The following is a 22232-nucleotide window of genomic DNA, read 5'->3' as shown; positions in this document are numbered from 1 at the left end:
TCCCCCTTGCTGTTTCTTGAAAACACAGGCACATCCCAAGACCATGGTGCCTGCTTGGATGCTCATTCACGTATCCGTGTGGCTTGGTGCCTCCTCTGCTCCAAGTCTTTTCTCAAATATCACTTTCCCTGGCCACACTGATGGCCACTTTCCCCAGCTTCCCTAGCCTTCTTCCCCAGCCTTCTTCCCCGTTTTATCTTTCTTGGTAGCACTTATAACCATAGCATAGTAGATATTATTCTTACATATTTGCCTCTCCCCAAGTAGAATGTGAGCTCCACCAAAGCTGGGATTTTTGTGGTTTTCTTTCATTGCTCTCGTTGCACATCCAGTTCTTAAAATAGTAGCTCCCAAAGTGGGTCTAGGGACCTCTGCGTTCCACTGTCAGGTGCTCTTGCATCTAGAACCACTTTCATAGTAATACTAAGACTCCTATTGTCACTCTCTCGGGAGCATGTGATGGAGTGTCCCAGAGGCACCTGAACACTTGATGTGGCAATGGAGCCGATGAGGAGCAGATCTGAGAATCCAGCTGCCTTCTCAGCAGCCAGACGTTAACATTTACAAACATGCAGAGCCCATGCCACTCTGCTCACTCAGTTTTTGTGTGTTTTTTTTGGGGGGATTTTTTAAATTAAAAAAATGCTATTTAACATATAAATCAATATTTCTTTCTTTTTTTCTCTGTCTCTCTCCCTCTCCCTTTTCTCCTTCCCCTCCCTTCTTTCCTCCCCTCCCCTCCCCTCCCCTCTTTCGACTCTAGTACCCAGGCTGGAGTGCAGTGTTGCAATCACGGCTCACTGCAGTCTTGACCTGAGCTCAGGCCATCCTCCCACCTCAGCCTCCCAAGTAGCTGGGATCACAGAGCCGTGCCACCACACCTGGCTAATTCTTCTTACTTTTTGTAGGGATGAGGTCTCCCTGTGTTGTCCAGGTTGGTCTTGAACTTCTGGACTCAAGTGAACCTTCCACCTCTGCCTCCCAAAGTACTGGGATTACAGGCATGAGCCACTGCTCCGAGCTGTCTCTTGTTATTTCTAAATGAGCTAATAAATATTTAAAATAAGTCTTGGTTTTAATTTATGGTAAATAATTGATGGGTATCATCATAAACAAAAGCTCCAGATCTTCAAACATTTTTAAGAATGAAAAGGAGTTTTCAGGTCAAAAACTTTGAGACCCATTGGCTTTAAATAATGCCTGGTGTGCAACAACCACTCAGTCAATAGATGTCATATGAATAAATGGACTTCTTGGCTTAACCCATGAGACCTGGCCTTGGTGCTGTGGCTTCTGTGAACCTCCCTGTCTGCCTCCCCTTCCCTCGTCCTCTGCCTGTCCTTGATTCCAGCTCTGCTGACCTGACCTGCTGTTCCTGTGGTACCTTCATGGGCATCTGGAACTCCTTAACCCTCTTGTCCACCTTAGGAATTCCTGCTTGTCCATTAAATGGACTCAGTTCAAACATGACCTCCTCCAGGAAGCCTTCCCTGATCTTGCCTTTCTCATTTAGTGTCTCCTTCTCTCCGGCGCCTTTGCACACATGATCCCATCTACCTCAGGGTTTTGATGACTCCCACATGTGTTGATGTGCTGGTAGGTCTCTCACCAGACAGAGCTTCTTGAGGACAGGAACTCATCTGCTTATTCCCAATGTCTGCTACATAAGAGGTGCTTAATGTATGTGGAATCAGTGAGTGCTGCCTTGGAATTCAGAATAGGGACTCCTCCCTCCCTGGAATTAACCCTGGACCAAAGAGGGTCTGAAGGGGAAATGGTTTCTGGCTTCTGACTTGGGTTTTGAAATGTCAGCATTACAACAGCACTACATGGTTACTGGGGAAGAAGTAACATTTACTAAGTGCCTGCTGGGTGCCAGGAGCTTTCGCGTGGCATCTGGCTTCAGGACATTGTGGTTTACTTGGCCATTGTGAACAGGCTTGGGCCCTAACCACTTTCTGTCTGGGTTCCATGAGGAGAGTGTGGTCTGGTAACTAAGCCACCAAACTTCTGTGAACTTCTGGGACATCCTAATGCATTTGCATAGTACGTGCAGACTGTGAAGTTGTTGAGGGCAAAGTTGTGTGTGTTGCTGGATCTTGCCACCATGTCCTGCATGCTGTCCATAAGAAATACCTGGAATTCTCTGTCCAAAGAGCATAGTTAATGCTGTCAATGTCACTACCAGCAAGGGCTTCCCATTGTTGGTTTTATAGATATTCAGAAGTGGAGAGATATCCCTGTAGCAGGGGTGATCCAAGAAGGCTTCCCAGGGGAGGAGGGCATTTTCTTGTTTTTAGACAGAATCTTGCTCTGTCACGCAGGCTGGAGTGCAGTGGCACGATCATGGTTTGCTACAGCCGTGATCTCCTGGGCTCAAGCAATGGGAGGAGGGCTTTGAGCTGAGCTTGGAAGATGGGTATGAGCCCCTTTTGGCTTTATTATTTCCAGGAAACCATGTCCTTTCCGAGGCTGCTATGGGAGGCAGTGCTGGAGGTGTGTGCCTTCATCAGGCTGGGGAGGGAAGGCATTGCTGTCTGCTTTAGGGTTTTACCCTTGCAGAAATGTGACATCCTTGGGCTAGGTGGGAGAGCAGAGGGTAGCCCGTGGGGACGGAGTCAGAGCAGTGTGTGGGGCGAGAGGAGGAGACAGGCCGCCCGCAGTCTGCTTATTTGCCAGGATTTGAGGGGAGTTTCCATGGACTCCCGGAGCAGTGGAGCAACCCTGGGGGTTGTCATGCCAACTGGGAAACTGAGGCTCAGAAAAGGTAAGGGACTTCCCCAAGGTCACAAAGAGTTGGTAGCAGAGCTGGGATTGGAGCCTAGGGTGCCCATGTGACCAGCTGCCCAGTGCTCCTTTCCTTTCCCCTTTGTCCTCTTTGGAGACATGAGCCCTTGAACTGGGGCCCTATGTCTTCATTAAGGCCCTGCGCATTCCAGACACTTGAGATCTGACTGCCGCCTCTGCCTTCTATCCATAGTTCAGGGGCAAAGGGTACAGTTCAGATGTGGGATTCCATGAAAAGGGGGAAAGAATAAACCAAGGGCCACATATGTAAAAAGCAATTTGATGCATTTCTTTTTTATATAGAGAACTACATCTGACATTAAAAACAAGATCCATGAAATAATCATAAGCCTTAGCACTGCCCAAGTTGTGTAGAGATAGTTTATATATGCCCGACTCAGCCAGGTGTCTCCTGGGAGCCGGCAATTCTGACTGAGCCTCACATCCTTGGCTCCTGCTGTTGGAGTTCCCTTCATCTCCGCCCACCTCCTCCCCACGCCTGCTCTCCCCACCGCCTGCTCCTTTTCAGATGGCTCTCCCTCATGGTGGCTTCTCGTCTCGGCAGCCCAGAGGGGTCAGGAGAGTGAGACCACAGGGCACTCCCAGACCCCTTCCCTGGAACTCCTGTTGCCCTCACGTCGGGCCCCATGAGGATAACTTTCAGGCAGTCTATAGGGAAGACCCTAGGCCAGTGGAGGAACAGGGGATGCATGGAGCAGTTCCCAGACAGGGTGGGCTCCGAAAGGCTGCCAGGACCTTGGACTGGAGGCTGTTGTATAGGACAAAGGCCTCCTGTCATCTCTGTGAGCCCGTGTCTCCTTTCAAAGGGTCTGAGAGAAGGGAGACCTGGGCCATCTTACTCACTCCTGCTGGCGGCGGCCTACAGTTATGAGTGGTGGAGGCTTAGCTGATTGGGTGCTGTGGGCTGCAGAGGGACACGGTCCTGGCCAGAAGGAGGAGGAGGGGTGACCAGCAATGCTTTGACACAGGAATATACCCGTGAGCGGTTACCCTGGGAGGAGGCAAGCCCCACCCCACCCCACCCCACCCAGCTCTTCATTCCTGGGCTCCCTAAGCCCATACCCAGACTTCCAGCCTCCATTCCCCATTCCTACCCCTCAGCTGGAGCTCCAACCCCAGACAGAGGATGCTGCCAGCAGTGGCCTGAGCTGGGGCTTCCTGTCTCGCCACCAGGGCCAGACGTCCAGGGTGCATCCGGGAGCACTGTCTTCTGCTCTGATTGACCTCTGGCTACTCAGTCAGCTGGGTCTGCGGGGGCCTGGCCGGAGGTCCACCCGGGGCTGAGATCTGTGAACAAAATCACCAGACACCATTTCCCATGTACGCTGGGGACACAGCCCTGGGAGGCAGGCTCTGACTCTCTTGGTTCAGACACATGGAAGGTGGGGAGAGAGAGACAGAGAGGTCTGGAGAGTGAGGGAGAAAGAAAAGCAAGGCGAGGAGGGTATTGGGTGGAGATGAAGTCTCTCTTGACTCTCCTTCCCATGGCTGTTTCTGTGGTTCTCCGATTAACCATGAGTCATTCTTATCCTTAAGCCTTGGAAGGCTCTGTTCCAGACTGGGATCATCGCAGAGTTCCTTCTTTGGGCTTACAGGCGTCTGAAGCCATAAACCATTTCTCAGATTTATTCTTCCAGCAGATATATTAGGCCAGTCCCTGTGTTCAGGGAGGGTCCAGTTGCGTGAAGTCAAACTCCGTGCATCCTTCAGAGTCCTTCTCTGGTTTCCCCAGGAGGAAGTAATTGCTCTGCATCTTGTCTCAGAATGCCTTGGTCACTTATTTGTTCTACCGCTTCTACCTGCCTGTCCCCAAACTCTTCCCCCAAACAGCCCAAGGCATGCCACCCCCACTCCCACCCTGTACTTCATTCATTTGTGGTTGTCCTCGATGAGAAATTCCACTCTCTGCCCTGGCTGGATTGAATAACTGGGGTTTGCAAAACTCCCAGCATAGCTCCTTCACAGCCTGGAATGTGCTGTGTGCCTGTGGGAGTCTTAGATCAAATTTCTGCAACTATTGCCAACAGGAGGGGTAGCAAAACAGACTGGTGTGCCCACTTTGCTTCCTAGAGAGGTTTGTTTTCCAAAGGCCATGTTTGTCACCTTTGAACTGATGAACCCAAGACTTTAGATGTCTTTCTCCAGCTCTGCTCAGACACCATGGAAAGCTTGAGGGAGGCAATGAGAACTGTTGTTAAAGAAGCCATAATTGTTTAAAGAAGACATAAAATAAGAAGGGATTATTATTTATTAATATTAATAAAGGGATAATTTACAAATAATAAATATTTATTTACTATTTATTCCATTTAGGAGCAGGAAGACCTGCTAGAGTAGAAATGCCATTTCTCCCCAAACGGATCTATAGATTCATTGTGGTTCCAATCAAAGTTCAGTTCAGTTGATTTTTTTCCTGAGACTTGAGAAGATGATTCTAAAATGTGTATGGAAGATTCGAGATCTAAGAATATCTAGGACACTTCTGAAGAAGACAGGAAGAAGAGACTTGGCCTACCAGATGGCATGATGTGTTGTAAAACTGAAGTTATTACAATAAGGAGGTTTGTTTAGAAACAGACAGAACAACCAATGGAGGAGATAGCCAGAAACAGCCCCAGGCTTATGGAAAACCTTAGAGTATGACAGTGGGGTCATAGCAGATCAGTGGGGACAGAAGGACTGGTTTGATCAATGGTGCTCTGACATTAACAAAAGTAACAAACAAAGTTGGGCATGGTGGTTCACACTTGTAATCCCAGCACTTTGGGAGGCTGAGATGGGAGGATCGCTTGAGCTCAGGAGATCGAGGCTGCAGTGAGCTATGATCACGCCACTGCACTCCAGACCCAAAGTGCTGGGATTACAAGTGTGAACCACCATGTAATGGTCTCAAAGGGTCTCAAAAAAAAAAAAAAAAAAGAGTAACAAAAGAGGCTGTGTCAGAGAATGTCAGGGACCAAGGATTACAATTAACTGGGTTCTCTGTACTTGATGTCCAGTTTTTATGAAGGAAGAAGTCCTGTCCAGAGTCAAGGCAGGATTGACAGCAAAGTACAAGTGACAAAGACAAGTGAATGCGTCTTTGCTGGTGGCGGGAGGCAGCCTCTGCTGCTTTCTCAAGAGCTGGCTTTGATTTGGGGTTGTGGGGGAGCCCCGTTCCTCAAGCATAAGTAGGGCCAGGTCAGTGGGATGGAGGTTCAGTGTCCCCAGAGCTTAGAGTACGGCCTGGTGGTCCTGGAGGTGGGGCTGGTGCTCCCTAGGGGAGACAGAATGGGCCCTATAGCAGTTTGGATTGGGGGCACTGCCAGGACCTCCTATCCTTGGTCTGTTTTGCTTTCCTTACAGGAAAGGGGAGTGGGAAGGCAGGAACCCAGCTGCCCTGGCGATGTAGGAGAGAAGACTGTTTTCTCCTAAGTTGGTGAACACTTGCTGAGCCTTCCGTAGCTTGTGGCAGGAGGGTTGAAGCATGTGCCTTTTTCTTTTTCTTTGAGACAGAGTGTCACTCCGTCGCTAGGCTGGAGTGCAGTGGCGCGATCTTGGCTCACTGCAACCAACGCCTCCCGGGTTCAAGTGCTTCTCCTGCCTCAGCCTCCCAAGTAGCTGGGACTACAGGTGTGCACCACCACGCCCAGCTAATTTTTGTATTTTTAGTAGAGGTGGGGTTTCACCACATTGGGCAGGCTGGTCTCGAACTCCTGACCTTGTGATCCACCTGCCTCGGCCTCCCAAAGTTCTGGGATTACAGACGTGAGCCACCGCACCTGGCCACCTTTTTTTATAAGGATGGAGTCTACCTTCAGGAAGGAACCTTGAAGGAGTGGTGAGGGGCAGCACCAGTGAGAGACGCTCTAGACTTGTGCTGTCCAAAATGTGGCCACCAGCTGCTACCTGTGGTTGAATTTAACTTAAAGCAAAATAACATGGAAAGTTCAGTTCCTCAGGCACCAGGGCCCCGTTTCAAGAGCTTGCTAGCCACACGTGGCTCGTGGAAACCACACTAGGTGTTGGCATCATCTAGGAAGTTCTTTCAGCACTGCTGCTCTGCTATTGTCGGCTTTGTATTTTGCAAAGGTGTTTCCACCTCTTTCCCCCCAGTTCTTCACAAAAGGCCCGTTTGGTAGCCTTAGTGGCTGGCCAGGCAGATGAGTTTTGGTTGTGAATCCTGACTCTCTCATGGGTTCTGTGCTGCTTAGTCTCTTTGGGCCTAGTCTGTGAAACGAGATTAGTCGTTTCTTGGGTGTTTGAGGGGGTATGTTGATGAAAGGAAATGAGATGATGCAGGTATGACCCCTGACAGGATAGTGGCACAGCATAATCACTATAAGAGCCAATAGGCTTTACTGTTTTACAGGTGAAAAATGAGGCCCACAAGCGGGAGTGACACGGCCAAGGGTACTGAGCTCACCCATGGAGGCCCAGAACTCCTGCCTCCTCTGTTGCCTCTGCTGCTCCCGCCAGCACCCTGCTCTGGGACAGGGGAAGCTGGGGCAGCAGTGTGCAGAGCAGACGACTGTCTGCAGGGTGGGCTTGGCCCGGGGCCAGGCAAGACGGGCCTCGGGGCAGAGAGCCTCAGGAAGGGAGGTGCAGGGTTTCTCTGGGCAGGAGGAGGGGGCCCTGCTAGTCTCACTTTATTCAAAACCTCTCTCAAGCCTTGGAGTGTAGCTCTTCCCCACCCCCTTTCAAGCTAGAAAGTCTGAAAAGCGCTTTGTTTTGGCCCAACATGGAGCCCTGGACCTCGATTGCTCCATGAGACGGTTGCAGAATGAAGTGGTTCTCAGGGCCTTCCAGGAACTGCGGGCTCCGACAGGGGGCTCATCCTGAAGTCCCGCACTCTCCCTCTTCCCTGTCCCTTTCATTCAAATTCCTAGAGCCCTCTTCACCTCTCCTGGCAGGAATGATATTTGCTTCCTCTAAACCAGGGGTTCTTACTTTTTGTGTGCCAGGGACCCTTTGGTTCTCTGGGGAAGCCTGTGGATCGATCCTTTTTCAGGACAAGATACTTAAATGCATAAAATGAAATACACACGGTTACAAAAGAAACCAATTATAGTAGGATACAATTATTAACATTTTATACAACCAAATTTTTGATGTAATAATGTGCAACTTTATCAGTGCATTCACTCACAAGATCTAGCAGTGACTAGCAGTGAGTCGAATACTATCGTAAGTTTGAAGTAATGAGGAATGTAAATGACATTTTAAGATATGAGATTTCTACTGCTGACAAAATTGCAGGTGCTGTTAATATTACTTCAGTTTGTTGCCACATCCCACATGGAAGGGATATTTCAGTTAGAGGTAAACAAAAGTAAAGATGTGGATTTTTCTCCATCTCCAGTTTGAAAGCTCCCTAAATTCCATCCATGGGACCATCAGTTCCAGCCTCTCTTACCCTCCCTTCTCAATAGTCTTCTGGCCCCTTGTGAGCCTACAGAGAGTAATACAGGGCCTGGAACACAATAGAGCCTAGCGTTTGCCTTTTGGGGCTGAAAATGGGCCTTGCAGGTCCTCATTAAGCACAGATTTGCCCCAGCTGTGGTGAGCCAGCCAGGACGGGTGACCAGATGCTTCCTTCAGGAGGCACAGGTGCTGGAATGCCTCACAGAGTCTCCTGCTTCCCAGCAGCTGCCTGGAGCTGGGCCTCTCCCTGCACAGGAGGAAGCAGGGTTCCAGGATGCAGGGCTCAGAGGGGACCTTCAGGCCTGGTTCATGTGGGGCCACAGGGCTCCTCTGCAGCCTGTTGAAGATGCCATGTGGTTCACAAAGCCTGGGCTTTTGGGCTTGGCTGTGGGCTGCCAGCAGCTCGCATTTTCCCTCTTTGGCCCTAAATGGGCATGGCCGTGTGCCCCCCACCCCCAGCCCTGTTTAGCTGAGGCCATCCTGCTTGACAGATGGGCCATTTGCTTCCTGTGCTAGAGCTGAGTGGCCGGCTGCCTAGTGGAAGGCTATAATTAGCAGAGTGGAGCGGATGGGATTGCATGCTGGCATTGACAGATAATTTTATCCTCAGATGGATAAACTGATGTCATCAGAGATGTAAATATCATTTGGAAATTTCAAAGTTCCTGGGAAGGTTTATGCCGGCCTCTCCCCATGCCTGCTGCTCTTGGGGGCACTTGAATGGGGAGGCCAGAGAGGCCTGTGCTGTATGAGGAGCTGCCTGGGAGTTGCCTGCCAGGCTGCTGGGAGGGTTGGGGTGGCAGCTCCTTCTGCTAGACCAGGAGAAATAGGGCCTAGGATGGCTTGAGGGAGTCCTTGGTTTACATTTGCTTTGGGAGCTTTTCCCATGGGGTTTATGGTCTGGAAATGTCTCAAGGCTAACTAGCAAGGAAATGGCAATGCTTTATAACAGCAGAGAGTGAGATCAGAGCAAGGGAAGTTTTGTTTTCTGCTGGCAAGGGTGTTCTGGAGTGGGTCCCAGGGCTCTGGGGAGCTTGTAAAAATAGAAGAAGCCACTGACTGCCTTTATGGAGCGGGTTGGGGTCAGTTCTGCTCAGCATTGGGGCCAGTGGCAGCTCCGGTACTTGGGGGATGGTTTCCAAAGCAGAGTACCTTCACTCAGAAGCACAGCCTCAGGCAGGAAGGAGGAATGGGGACAGGCTGGGGGCAGGGGAACGGGGAAGGATGTCAGCTGTCCCCATCCTGCCAAGGAAGAAAAGGATTTTTTTTTTTTTTACAACAGGGAACATAGAACTTCCAAAAGTATATTGGGCCAGTTCTGAAAATGTTAAGATATAATAGTTGTGTTGGTTCCACGACAGGGTGAGAATTATGCTTTTTATCAAAATGGAAGATAAAACCCTACCTCTGCCACCCTCAAGTACCCGAGTCCTTGAATATTTTATTTACTCCATGCCTGGGCTCTGAAAACTTCCATGCTCTATGGGGTTCTTATTTAACCATGATTCTCTGCTTTGAGGTGGATGAGCCTCAGGGCTCTTTTATTTGTCCAGGTTGAGTTTAGTGAGTGATTCCTCACAGGTGGAGTCACTGAGGAGGGGGATTGGCCTTTTTTTTTTTTTTTTTTTTTTCTTTTCTTCTTCTTTCTCGAGACGGAGTCTTGCTCTGTCACCCAGGCTAGAGTGCAGTGGCGCAATCTTGGCTCACTGCAACCTCCACCTCGCTGGTTCAGGCGATTCTCCTGCCTTAGCCTCCTGAGTAGGTGGGATTACAGGCACGTGCCACCATGCTCGGCTAATTTTTGTATTTTTAGTAGAGATGGGGTTTCGCCATGGTGGCCAGACTGCTCTCGAACTCTTAATCTCAGGTGATCTGCCTACCTCAGCCTCTCAAAGTGCTGGGATTACAGGCATGAGCCACCGTGCCCAATCTGGACTTGGCTTTTTAATGGCTGCTCACCATTGCTCTCCGAGGACCTGGGGTACTTAGGCTGCCCTCGAACAGTGATTTCTCCATGTTCTGAGTTTTGGAGTATGACTGACCGGATAGTCTCTGGTTTACCTTTCTTTACCAAAAGCAAATATTTTCATGGTCTCCATTTTCCTGTAGAGGGTGAGTATGTGTGTATGTGTGTGTGTGTGTGTGTGTGTGTATGTGTGTGTGTGTGTGTGTGTCCTGCCTTCTAAGGCCAACTTGTTAGTAAGTGGCTGGTGGCCGAGCTTGTCAGTGTCTTGAGTCCCTCCTGGCCCATGTGTTGGAAAGGCATCCTTCTAGACTGGGGGAAGGGTCTCACTAATCCTGGATTAATTTTCAAGCCAAGGGGAATGGCACTTAGCCTTGAAACATAGCAGCGTACTGGATCCAAGTGAGATGGTTTCCTGGTAATCCTCTGTTATCCTGTGTTTCTGCATAAGCTCTGTCTGCTTGTTTGACTTCTGGCTTCCCTGTCAGGCATCAAAGCTTACGAGGAAGCAGTCACTTCCCTTTACTCAGGATTTAGCTCTCTTTAGAAGGAGGTCATGGACATCTACTTGAGGACATGATGATCAGTAAGGAGACCCATGAAGTCAGTTTAAGGCTCAGGCAGCCCTGTGAGTGGCTGGAGGGGCAGCCTCCTCGGTGTTCTGCATGGTGACACTGGGATGGCTATGCTCATGTCACTTCCCACCAACATCTGTCTGTATCATCCCTTCCTTTCCTTGGACCCTAGCTGACAGCACCATGTCACTTACTCTCCCATGCTGCCTTCAGCTTAGTGGAGAAGTCCAGTTATCTGATGACTTGTCCCTGCCCTTTGGAATATGTGGTCCAGAAAGTCAGAATCTTTGGACAGTCAGGGGACTGGGTAGACAGTGCCTGACTTGAATTCAGAGGGTCTGTTGGAAAGCCCAGATCTTGTTCATTCAGCAGATGTTGATCATAAATGCTGATTCTACTTCCTCAGTGTCAGAATGTCTAGGTGCTGGGGATGTCCGAAGCAATTGAAAAACCCCTCCTGGAGCTTATGTTCTAGTGAGGAAGACAAATTTAAAAAAAAAACAAAAACATAAAAAAACCAACCAGAAATAGTGTAGTATGTTAAATATGGGTAAGTTCTAAGGAGAAAATAAAAAAGAGAAACGAGATCAGGAGTTTCATGGGGAGGAACTTCCCATTTGTAAATAAAGTGGCCCTGAAGGGCCCCCGTTTGCAGGTGGTAACTGAGCAAAGAAGAGAAGGAGGTGGGGGAGTGAGCCATGCAGGTGTCAGGGGAAGAGCATTCCAGGCCGTCAGAACTGTCTGTGCAAAGGCCCTGGGGTGAGCACACATGGCAGTTGACAAGCAACAAGAAGCCTGGGTTTTCCTGGTGGAAAGTTACAGGGTGTTCTGTAACAGCATGTCCACTGTTAGAAAAGTTGAGAGTGAGGGATTCTACTTGCGAATTCCCTCAAAATTCTTCCTGCTTCAACCTTTGGCCTTCTCTGTGGTCATGCTGAAAGTAAATTCTGTGTTATGGTACTGTGTGAAATGTCTGTCGCCCTGAGCACTTCTGGAATGTTTTTTGGGTGACCTGCCTGTTTAATACAGGTCACGGTGGCCTCACACTTCCAGGTCTGTAGTGTTTCCACGTTCATTCTCTCACGAGAGCCGTGGTGTGAGCAGTGCAGAAATGAATGTCTTCATGCCTGTCTTTCAGATGAGAACACAGAATCACATGGAAATGCCTGTCCAAGGCCAGGGTTAGCAAGTAGCAGAGCTGGGGCTCGAACCCATGTTCTCTGACCCTCCAGCCAGTGGCATTTCCCCTAACCCATCTGTACTCTCCTCTAAAGTGGCATCTCCAGATTGGGTCTGTATTAGTCTGCTACGGCTGCCATAACATCAAGTACCAGACTGAATGACTTAAACAACAGACATTTATTTTCTCACAGTTCTGGAGGTTAGAAGTCCAAGATCAAGGTGGCAGGGTTTTTTTTTGTTTGTTTGTTTTTTGTTTTTGAGATGGACTCTGACTCTGTCACCCAGGCTGGAGTGCAGTGGCACAATCTCGGCTTACTGCAAGCTCCACCTTTTGGGTTCACGCCATTCTCCTGCCTCAGCCTCCCGAGTAGCTGGGACTACAGGAACCTGCCACTACGCCCGGCTAATTTTTTGTATTTTTAGTAGAGATGGGGTTTCACTGTGTTAGCCAGGATGGTCTCGATCTCCTGACCTCATGATCTGCCCGCCTTGGCCTCCCAAAGTGCTGGGATTACAGGCATGACCCACCGTGCCCGGCCTGCAGGGTTGATTTCTTCTGAGGCTTGTCTCTGACTTGTAGATGCTGCCTTCTCCCTGCGTGTTCACACGGTCTTCCCTCTGTGCGTGTCTGTATCATAATCTCTTCCCCTTATAAGGACACCAGTCATATTGGATTAGGGCCACCTTAGTGACCTCATTTTAACTTTAATTAGTTCTTTAAGGACCCTGTCTCCAAATATAGTCACATTTCGAGGTACCGGGGGTTAGGATTTCAATAGAGGAATTTTGGGGAAACAGTTCAGCCACTAATAGGACCCTTTATGTGCCGTAACCTGGGGCAAGCCTCCCACACAGCAGGTACCACAGCCCCAGATGACTGTTTGCTTTGGAAAATCAAGTGACCTTAGTCTCTCTCTCACCCTCTGTTTTCTTGCTGCAGCTGATCGGGGCCCTGGTCCTATCTGTGGGCATCTATGCAGAGGTCGAGCGGCAGAAATATAAAACCCTTGAAAGTGCCTTCCTGGCTCCAGCCATCATCCTCATCCTCCTGGGCGTCGTCATGTTCATGGTCTCCTTCATTGGTGTGCTGGCGTCCCTCCGTGACAACCTGTACCTTCTCCAAGCAGTGAGTGGACCACACCACCCCTCAGCTGGGACTCCCCAGGAGAGCTGCGGCGCCTGCCCCTGTGCCCTTGGGCAGCTCAGTTTCTTTGGTCCCTGCCTCAAACCACCTCCTTTAGAGAGCTCCTTAGATCAGCCCATCTGATCACACTGGCCCAAGAGTGCCCAGGCCACCTCCCCTTCTGCATGTTAAAGCTGATTGGAATACTGCTCTTACTTAAACTCTGTGTTCATCTGGATGCTCAGTTGTGAGTAGGAAAAACCACACTCAAATGAGAGCAAGGAAAGACAAAAAAAGGAGGTGGTGGTGAGTCATTAGCTCATGCAACCAGCAAACCCACACTGGGTCCAGGGGTTTAGATGGCACCACTGGGCAGGGTTGGGCAATCTCCCCAGCCCCTCCCAGCCAGGGCTGCCCCCTTTGCGGTGGTCGCTGCTGGCCTCAGGCCAGCAGAGTCCTTATGGTTCTAGATTTCAGGGAGTCTTTCCTACCAGCCCTGGCCAAAGTCCCAGGACTCTGGTGGGCCTGGCTTGGGCCATGTGCCCATTCTGGGATGGGGCATGGGGAGTCAATCCTATCTGCATCCCATTATTGTGGGGTGAGGGATGACTCCCCAAAGTTGGGGGTAGTGAGTAGGCAGATCCATTCACTCTGCACTTGTGTGTCTCTTGACCACATTGTCTCCCCCTATATGGGAAGCCCCTGCAATCCGCTATAAACCGGGTTTGGGTGCTACTTGAGGCTGGAAGTTGCTGAAATCAGTTTGGATAATGCCTGCTCTCTAGTAAAGGGCAGAGGTGGGGGTGCATATCCTCTAAGCTTCAGCCATCCCCCTCACCCACTCTGGGGGATCTGGGAGGTCACGTCTGAGGGTTCTCTGTGGGGAGCTGGAAATACTGCCCCGGCCTGCCCATTAAGCCCGGCCCAGCCCCTCTAGCTCAGTGGCAGTGAGGTCCAGCTCTCTTATGGTGGTGGGGGAAGGGTGTGCTCTTCCACATAGACCCCCAAGACGAATGGAGGTGACGATCTGGCTGGGACAGCTGAGTCACTCTGCTGCCCTCCGGCTCCAGAGACAGATTTTCCTGGGGCCTGCCTGTCCCCGTCCACGTTCTCAGGGGAGGAAGGGGCAGAGGCCTGGGAGCTGATAGGAGCTCCCCTAGGGACGCTTCTCCTTGTGCTTGCTGTTGGAGCAGATGGTGCTTCCCCTGTACCCCACACATGCCCTCTGCCCCTCTCCAGGTGAGTCTCTGAATTCTGTTTTCCAGTTCATGTACATCCTTGGGATCTGCCTCATCATGGAGCTCATTGGTGGTGTGGTGGCCTTGACCTTCCGGAACCAGGTGGGCCTGTGGATTTGTGTATCGGCCATGTGTGTACGGAGCACCCACTGTGGGTGCCTTAGGCTGTTAACTAGGGGTGCAGCAGTGAGCAGGGCAGATAACCCCCATGGAGCTTTCATTCTGCTAAAAGAGAATGACAGACACTGAACAAGTAAAGCAGTGACTAAGAAAATGAAGCAGGCTGACATGAGAGTGCCTGGGGAGGAGATGGGAGGACCGTGCTGAAATGGTAAAAGGAGCCAGCCGAGTGAGGTCCCAGCAGAGGGAAGCTGAGCAGAAATGAGCTTAGCATGTGAGCAAAACAGCGTGGAGGCCATGTGGCTGAGGATGGGTGGGGTGGAGAGGGGTGGAAGGTGACGACGAAAGGGCTGGTCAGGCAGGTCACAGAGGTCCTTGTAGGCCATGAGTTAGGAGCTTGGAGTTTTTTCTAGAGGTGGCAGGAGCCTTTGGAGAGTCTTACGTGGGAAGCGATGTGACCCAGTTTATATTTTACCATGGCTGCTGAGTTGGGGAATGGACAGGGAAGAGTTGAAGGTGTACACAGGGGCCCAGCTGGGAGGCTGTGGGGGTCATCCTGGGAATGGGGTAAGATGACTTGGACTGAAGTGGAGGCAGTGGGCCTGGGCTGAAGAGGTGATTTGGTGTGTGTTTTGGAGGCAGTACCGTCAGAGGCTGTTGTGCTGTCGAGAGGAGTGAGGAGAGGGGCAGGTTGACAGGGTGATGCCTGGCATCCTGACCCTGGCAGGGTTTGCAGAATCAGGGCGCCTTAGAGCCAGAAAGGTTCTCATGGCTCCCGGCTCCGGCTCCTTCAGGCAGGATGTATGCACTTCATACTAGCTGTGCCACCTTGGGTGAATTGCTTGGCCTCATGGATTATTAGGGGACACCTAGCTCACAGATCTGATGAGAGAATGCATGTGAAGGACTGGGCATGGTTCTGGCACATAGTGGTCAAGTCCCCACAAGAAGCTGGTGGTGGAGCAGGGCTGACTCCAACCCAGGACTCCGTCTTTCCTCCCATAATCTTCTTCCTTTGTCCTCATCCTGCATTGCTGCCATAGGTGGGGCTCGAGGAGCAGGGCATGTTTGTAGAAACCCCATTCTCTCTGTCCACTGCCTGGCCTGCACCCCTCCCTGCCCCAGATAGCTTGGTCCTGGTGCAGCTGGACAGTCGCTGCTGGGACATGCATTAGGGCTGTGAGCCAAGTTATCTTTTTTTAAAAAAAATTGTTTATTTATTTTTTTGAGGCAGGGTCTCACTCTGTCACCCAGGCTGGAGCAGTGGTGCGATCATCGCTCACTGCAGCCTCGAACCCCTGGGCTCAAGTGATCCTCCGGCCTTAGCCTCCAAAGTAGCTGGGACTACAGTCATGCACCCCTGTGCCCAGCCAAATTATCTTTGTTGTCAGCAGTTGCTTTTAAGGCAGCAGGTGCTGTCCCACAGCCCGCGTTGTGCAGACCTCTCAGATGGCCCAGGGTCTGGCCCTGTGAAAATGTTCATGGGAGTGTGATTCCAGCTCGGGTGGGAGCAGGGACCACACTAGTTCTGCTGGGACCTCCTGCAGTGGGACCTAACCACAGGCAAGTCTGCACACCTGGAATCCAGGGGCCTTACTGTCTTATGAGCCCCAGGAAAGGGGCTTTATTCCATTTGCCCATGAGACTGCTTCTCCCTTTTCCTCTTTTCTACCTGCCCCTCCCTTTGCCTCTTTTCTGCTTATCAGAGCCTCTCTTCTGAGCTGGCAGATCCAGCATGCTGGTTCACTTTCCAGCAGACTTGAGGGGAGAGAGCTTTATTCCATTTGCCCATGGGGCTGCCTCTTTGTGCAGGCAGCAGAGCTCCCGGCCGGCCTGCGGCTTTCCAGGGGCTACTGGTTAGTGCTTTCCTGGCTGGAGCCCAGGTCCAGTTTGTGGCCAACTAAACAGACTGCTGGATAGAAGGAGGAATCTCCACTAGCCCCTGACCCCAGACAAGGTTTCTGCTGCTAGGCATGGCTTGATGGTCAGACTGGAGCGGCTTCTCCACCCATACAGGGGCAAGTGGCCATCCCATCAATGGAGTCATGGAGGCACACAGAAGTTAAGAATTCCCCCGAGAGCACACAGCAAGGCAGAGGCGCCTCAGGAATGCTTCCCAGTCCTGTCTTGCTACGTGCCCCTCCCTGTCTCTCTTTTCTACTTGTCAGAGCCTCTCCTCTGAGCTGGCAGATCCAGGATGCTGGTTCACTTTTCAGCAGCTGTGAGGGGAGAGATCTTTATTCCATTTGACCATGGGGCTGCCTCTCTGTACAGCCAGCAGAGCTCCCGGCCGGCCTGCGGCTTTCCAGGGACTATGGGTTAGCGCTTTCCTGGCTGGAGCCCATGTCCAGTTTGTGGTCAGCAGCATGCATGGCCTTCATAAACCATCCTTCCATGATGGGCAGCAGTTCTAGTTTCTAGCGCACTGCTGCAAAGGCCATTTGATTTGTCATTTTCCGGTGCCCTGTAGGTCAACAGAACATCACCTCCTTCTTTCAAGTGATGGAGCTGGGCTGAGGTGAAGGCCTTGGCCGGCGGAACGTCCAGGGGCCCTTCAGTGCTCACAGCTTAGGTTTCCGTGGGCCTGAGGTCAGGCCTGATGGTTTCCCGTCGTCCCCAGACCTTGCAGGTGCGGTAGCCTGTGAAGGGTGCTCCTTCCCCTTGGGTGGTGTCGCCTCATGGGGAGGGCCTTGGTATGCAGCCCAGGAAGGGTCCTCACTGACGCCTCTCCGCTGTTTGGAGGCTCAGGCCATGATTCATCATCTTGAAAACTTAAAAAATGAGATACAAAATTATAAATGCAGTAAGATCTCTACAATGAAAAAAAAATAGGTCTAGAAAAAGACTTAAAGGAATGGAAATATCAGCATGTGAACTCATATTTCCTCTGAGGGATGAGACTAGGGTGATTTTTCTCCTCCCCTTTATATTTTTCCCTAGCTCTCAATTTTTTTTTTTTTTTTAATAATCAAGGGGAAAATATCACAAAAAGAAAAATAATATCCCTTCCAACTCTAATGTGATATGATTTTGTAAAACAGGAGTCAGGCCAGTGGTGGAGATGGGGAAGGAGTGGCCTGGCTGTTGATGATGGTAGGAAGGGCAGTGTAAGATGGAGAAAAAGGTGAGGAGCAATCAAGGTCAACCTCCAGGAGGAGGTGATTTCCCAATTCCATTTTTCCTTGATCAAGAGGATTTCTCTGAGCCACAACGTAACAAGTTCAGTCTCCAGTGCCACGGGCCCTGTTAACTCTGAGTTATGACAAATCAGAACAAGTCATTAGGCTAAGGATTACATGTTGGGTTCTCAGCGAGGTGCACAGACCACAGCCACAGCCAGGCATTGAAAGCTAAACAGACTCCTGGATATAAGAAGGAAACTCCCCCAGCCTTTGACCCCAGGCAAGATTTCTGCTGCTGCAGTGAGGAGTGGCCTGAGCCTGGGTCGGACTGGAGCCGCTGGATATAAGAAGGAAACTCCCCCAGCCTTTCATACGTGGGGGGCGACCGGAGCCGCTTCTCCACTCATACAGGGGCGAGTGGCCATGCGCTGGGGAGCCGGGCACAGAGCAGGCCTTAGGAGCAGGAGAAGTATGATACCCTGACCCCAGCCAGGGGCCAGAGGAGGACCTGAGTGACTTCCCCAGCTGTCTGGGTCTCAGCCCTCTTGATACTTGCTCTTGTCCCAGCTTGTTCTGGGACTTCTCGTGAGGGTGTCAGGTGTCAGAGGTGGGCAGCTCCTCATGTTCCCAGCCAGGTGCAGCTGAGCATGGACACCTGGAGGGTCCGGGCAGTAGCGGGTGTGTCTATATCCCCATCCCAGGCCTCCTCTCTCTACCACCATGGTAGGATCAGTGGACACTGTGGTCCTACCTGACACTGTGGTCAGGGAACAGTGGGGAGCACCAGCCTGCCTATTTTATCATGGCACTGGCACAAGCTGGCTCTGGGCACAACCTTGAGGTCAGAGGCAGGAGAAAGTAGGTGGCACCATGGCTGTCTTGGCCAACACCTGAATATATACAGTTGTCCCTTGGTGTCTGAGGGGGATTGGTTCCAGGACATGCCCCCTCACCAAAGGATACCCAAATCCACGCATGCTCAAGTCCTTTACATAAAATGGTGTAGTACTTGAATATAACCTACACGCATCCTTCCGTAAGTCACTCCTAGATTACTTGCAAATACCTAATACAGGACCGGGCATGGTGGCTCACGCCTATAATCCCACACCTTGGGAGGCCAAGGCAGGCGGATCATTTGAGGTTAGGAGTTCGAGACCAGCCTGGCCAACATAGTGAAGCTCTGTCTCTAGAAAAAATACAAAAAGTAGTTGGGTGTGGTGGTGGGCACCTGTAATGCCAGCTACTAGGGAGGCTGAGGCAGGAGGATCGCTTCAACCCGGGAGGCAGAGGCTGCGGTGAGCCATGATCACGCTACTGCACTCCATCCAGCCTGGGTGACAGAGCGAGATTCCGTCTCAAACAAAAAACAAAACAAAACAACCAAATACCTAATACAGTATAAATGCTGTGTAGATAGTTGCTTATGCTGTATTGTTCTTTAATTTGTATTATTTTTTTTACTGTTGTGTTGTTATTTTTTATTTTTCCTTTTCCCAAATATTTTCCATCCACTGTTACTTGAATCTGCGGGTACAGAACCCGTGGATGTGGAGGGCCGGCTGTGTGTCTTTCCCACCTACAGCAGAGCTGTTGGCTGTCCAGAAGTAGAGAGTGCTCCTCGCTGGTCTGGCCAGGCTCCCCAACAGGTGTGCCCCACTGTGGACAGCCGTCGGGGAGTGAGGCTGGAGCCCCCAGTCCCAAGGACACTGAAACATAACCCTCCCCCACCATGGAGATGAGCCTGTGACCCCGGCCAAGCTCTGAGGGAGGGTCTGGCAGATGCTCACTCCACACACCCCTTCCTGCATTCTCTTTTCTTCTGGCTCCCTGGGTTCTCTTCCATTCCTGGTTGTCACATTAGGCTTCTATCGGGACTGGAGCAGACGCTAGGGTCCAGGGGCAATGAGGACAAGTCCCCATTCTAGAGGGACTGGGGAAAGGCTGAGATGATGGCTTGGCTCCAGGCGCAAATGAAGGAAGAAAATCCTGGGCCAAGCACCTCTCCTCCAAGTGTTTGTTTTGTTTTTGAGACAGAGTCTTGCTGTGTCACCCAGACTGGAGTGCAGTGGTGCAATCACAGCTCATTGCAGCCTCAGCTCCTAGGCTCAAGCGGTCCTCCCACCTTAGCCTCCTGAGTAGTCGGGACTACAGGTATATGCCACCATGCCTGGATAATTAATTGTGTGTGTGTGTGTGTGTGCAGATGAGGTCTCACCATGTTGCCCAGGTTGGTCTCGAACTCCTGGACTCAAGTGATCCTCCTGCCTTGGCATCCCAAAGTACTGGCATTATAGGCAGGGACCACCGTGACCAGCTCTTCCTCCAAGTTTGAGAGCTAGGCCCGCACTAGACCAGCAGCAGGGCCTTCCCAGCCTCAGGTCTCAGGTTGACATGGAAGTGGTGTTAGCCAGAGGCAGCCTAGGGGAGCCCTAGCCTGCTCCCTCCCCAGAGAGGGTCTTAGTCCTATGCAGGCAGCTGGCCTGGTAGGAGACTCCAGCAGCCGCCCCTTCCACTCCTTTTCCTACCCCTCTGTCCTCTGTGCTGGAGGAGCTGCCGCCACATGCCTCACCCGCTTCAGTTCCTCATTCATTTAAAAACCCTGAGAGAGGGGTGATGTGGAGGCTTCAGATAAAAACTAGGTTTAAAAGACAAAGCTAGAAAGGACAGTTCTTCATAGCTTTCTTTGGTGCTTTAAACAACATGCTTTCAAACTTTGTGGCCTTTGATGTTTGCTTACTCTTTGCTTAATTTAGCTTGGTTTTCTAGTCCTCACTGGAACTGCTCCTGCTGGCATGGCCTGGTTTGGAGGGGGATGGGGTGGGGGCAGTGGCACTGCGTATGTTGGGCATCTGAGAAGGGCAGAGGAAGCTAGAATTCTCTCTTCCCTGTCCTCTGAGTGGCTCCCCTGGTCTCTCAGAACATTACCAGTACTGTTAACGTGGGCATAAGCACTTTCCAGTTAACAAACTGCACAGCCAGCTTGCCTCATGGGATCTTCTCACACACACCCCCCACCCCACCATCGCCCCTCACAGCACAGGAACCATCTCAGTGTCCTCCTCGTCTCCCTGGTACACATACACACGTGCACACAAATACAAGTAGTGCACACTTGCAAGAGCCAGCACGCCTCAAATTGCTCCCTGATGGGTGTTCGGGGCAGCTGCTGTCCATGAAGCCCAGGGACATCTGTTGCTCCTGCAGGGCCCCCCTTCCCCCAAAAACTGGGCTCAGCTTACCAGATGGAAGGCCTAGTTTTTTGAGGCCCCTCTCGAAGTCCGAACCTTGGAAAGTGCCCAGGAGCCGGGATGGTTTGGGGATGGTTTGGAGAGGCAGGCTGTGGCTGTTCACCAGAGATGCAGAGCCTTTCCCCACAGCCACAGAGCAGCCTCTACTCTGCCACTTCCCTTCCTTCCTGCCCTGGGCTTCCCACCTTCATCACACCCTGTTGGCAGCCCTGGGAGAATCCAAACAGCACAGTGGCCAGTGGGGGTGCTGTAAGTGGGCCAGTGGGCCCAGGTAGGTGCAGAGGACATGGTGTCCAGGACTGTGTCTGTGGTGCCTCGAGAGTAAGGGCAAGCCGCCTGGGAGGAACCTCCCCACGTGTGGCCTTAGGCAAGGCCCTGACCCTGGCGGCACCCCAAGAGTACGTAGCTCAGCCAAGCGTGTCGTTCAATGCTGTAAGCTCATTCCCCTGCCCCACCCTGGTGTCCTGTTTTTTAGGCACCCGCAACCACACCCTAGCCAGCTGGCTTGTCCCTTCATCACCCAGAGGAGCAGGCACCCAAGGATGAAAAAGCTTCGTGAGCTGGGGGCCTCTGGGAGGGTGGGCCCGGGGCCAGGAGAATCCTTGTTCTGCTCAGGCTGCTCGGCTGGAAGGCAATGCTCCCACCCAACTTCTGCCCTGGGGGTCAGTGCCAGGCCCGCGAAGGGCCATGGGTTGGTGAGTTGACAGCCGTTCACAGGAGCCTGCATCTCCTCTTTTCTCTTGGGGCTGACTCCAGTCTTCTGCAGTCCCAGGCCTGCTCCAGAGCTGCGTTTATCATCAGCAGAGGACTTTCCTTCTGGCTACGAAGGCCAGTTTCCCCGAGCCCATCTCCTTTTTTTTTTTTTTTTTTTTTTTTTTTTTTTTTTTTGAGATGGAGTCTCGCTGTGTTACTCAGGCTGGAGTGCAGTGGTGCCATCGTGGCTCACTGCAGCCTCTGCCTCCCAGGTTCAAGCGATTCTCCTGCCTCAGCCTCCCAAGTAGCTGGGACTACAGGCGCATGCCACCATGCTCCGCTAATTTTTGTATTTTTAGTAGATATGGGATTTCATCACATTGGTCAGGCTGGTCTCGAACTCCTGACCTCAGGTGATCTGCCCACCTCGGCCTTCCAAAGTGCTGGGATTACAGGTGTGAGCCACTGCGCCAGGCCTCGATCTCCTTCTTTACCTTGACTTTGAGCAGAGTGAGGCTCAGGGAGGAGGTGGGTGCTACAGTCTTTGTTCCTCTTTTCCTGATCCTGGAGATAATTTTGGGAGATGGCTCCAAACCTGAAACTTGGTTTCTTAGCAAGTTTGTCAGACTGGGAGTTTGACACCCTGGTCCCAGCGGCTCTCTGCCAGTGGCGAGCTGGACGACCTTGGACTAGCCATATCGCTCTATGGGCTGCAGGGTGTTTGTGAGAGTGGGGCTGGCCAGGACTCGTCCCT

At 51.5% G+C, this 22232-nt stretch overlaps 1 protein-coding gene across 2 annotated transcripts in view; it reads left to right on the top strand.

The window, feature by feature from the left end:
• Positions 1–22232, top strand: part of TSPAN15 (tetraspanin 15) — a 59073-nt gene that overhangs the window by 23588 nt on the left and 13253 nt on the right. For both annotated transcript variants that reach the window (XM_050805248.1, XM_050805247.1), the window contains 2 exons: positions 12872–13057; positions 14320–14394. In XM_050805248.1, the coding sequence (XP_050661205.1) occupies positions 12872–13057; positions 14320–14394 (261 nt within the window). The remainder of the gene's footprint in view (positions 1–12871; positions 13058–14319; positions 14395–22232) is intronic.

The sequence above is a fragment of the Macaca thibetana genome, chromosome 9 (genome assembly GCF_024542745.1).
Source record: "Macaca thibetana thibetana isolate TM-01 chromosome 9, ASM2454274v1, whole genome shotgun sequence".
NCBI lineage: Eukaryota > Metazoa > Chordata > Mammalia > Primates > Cercopithecidae > Macaca > Macaca thibetana.
This window is presented reverse-complemented; position numbering and strand designations above follow the sequence as displayed.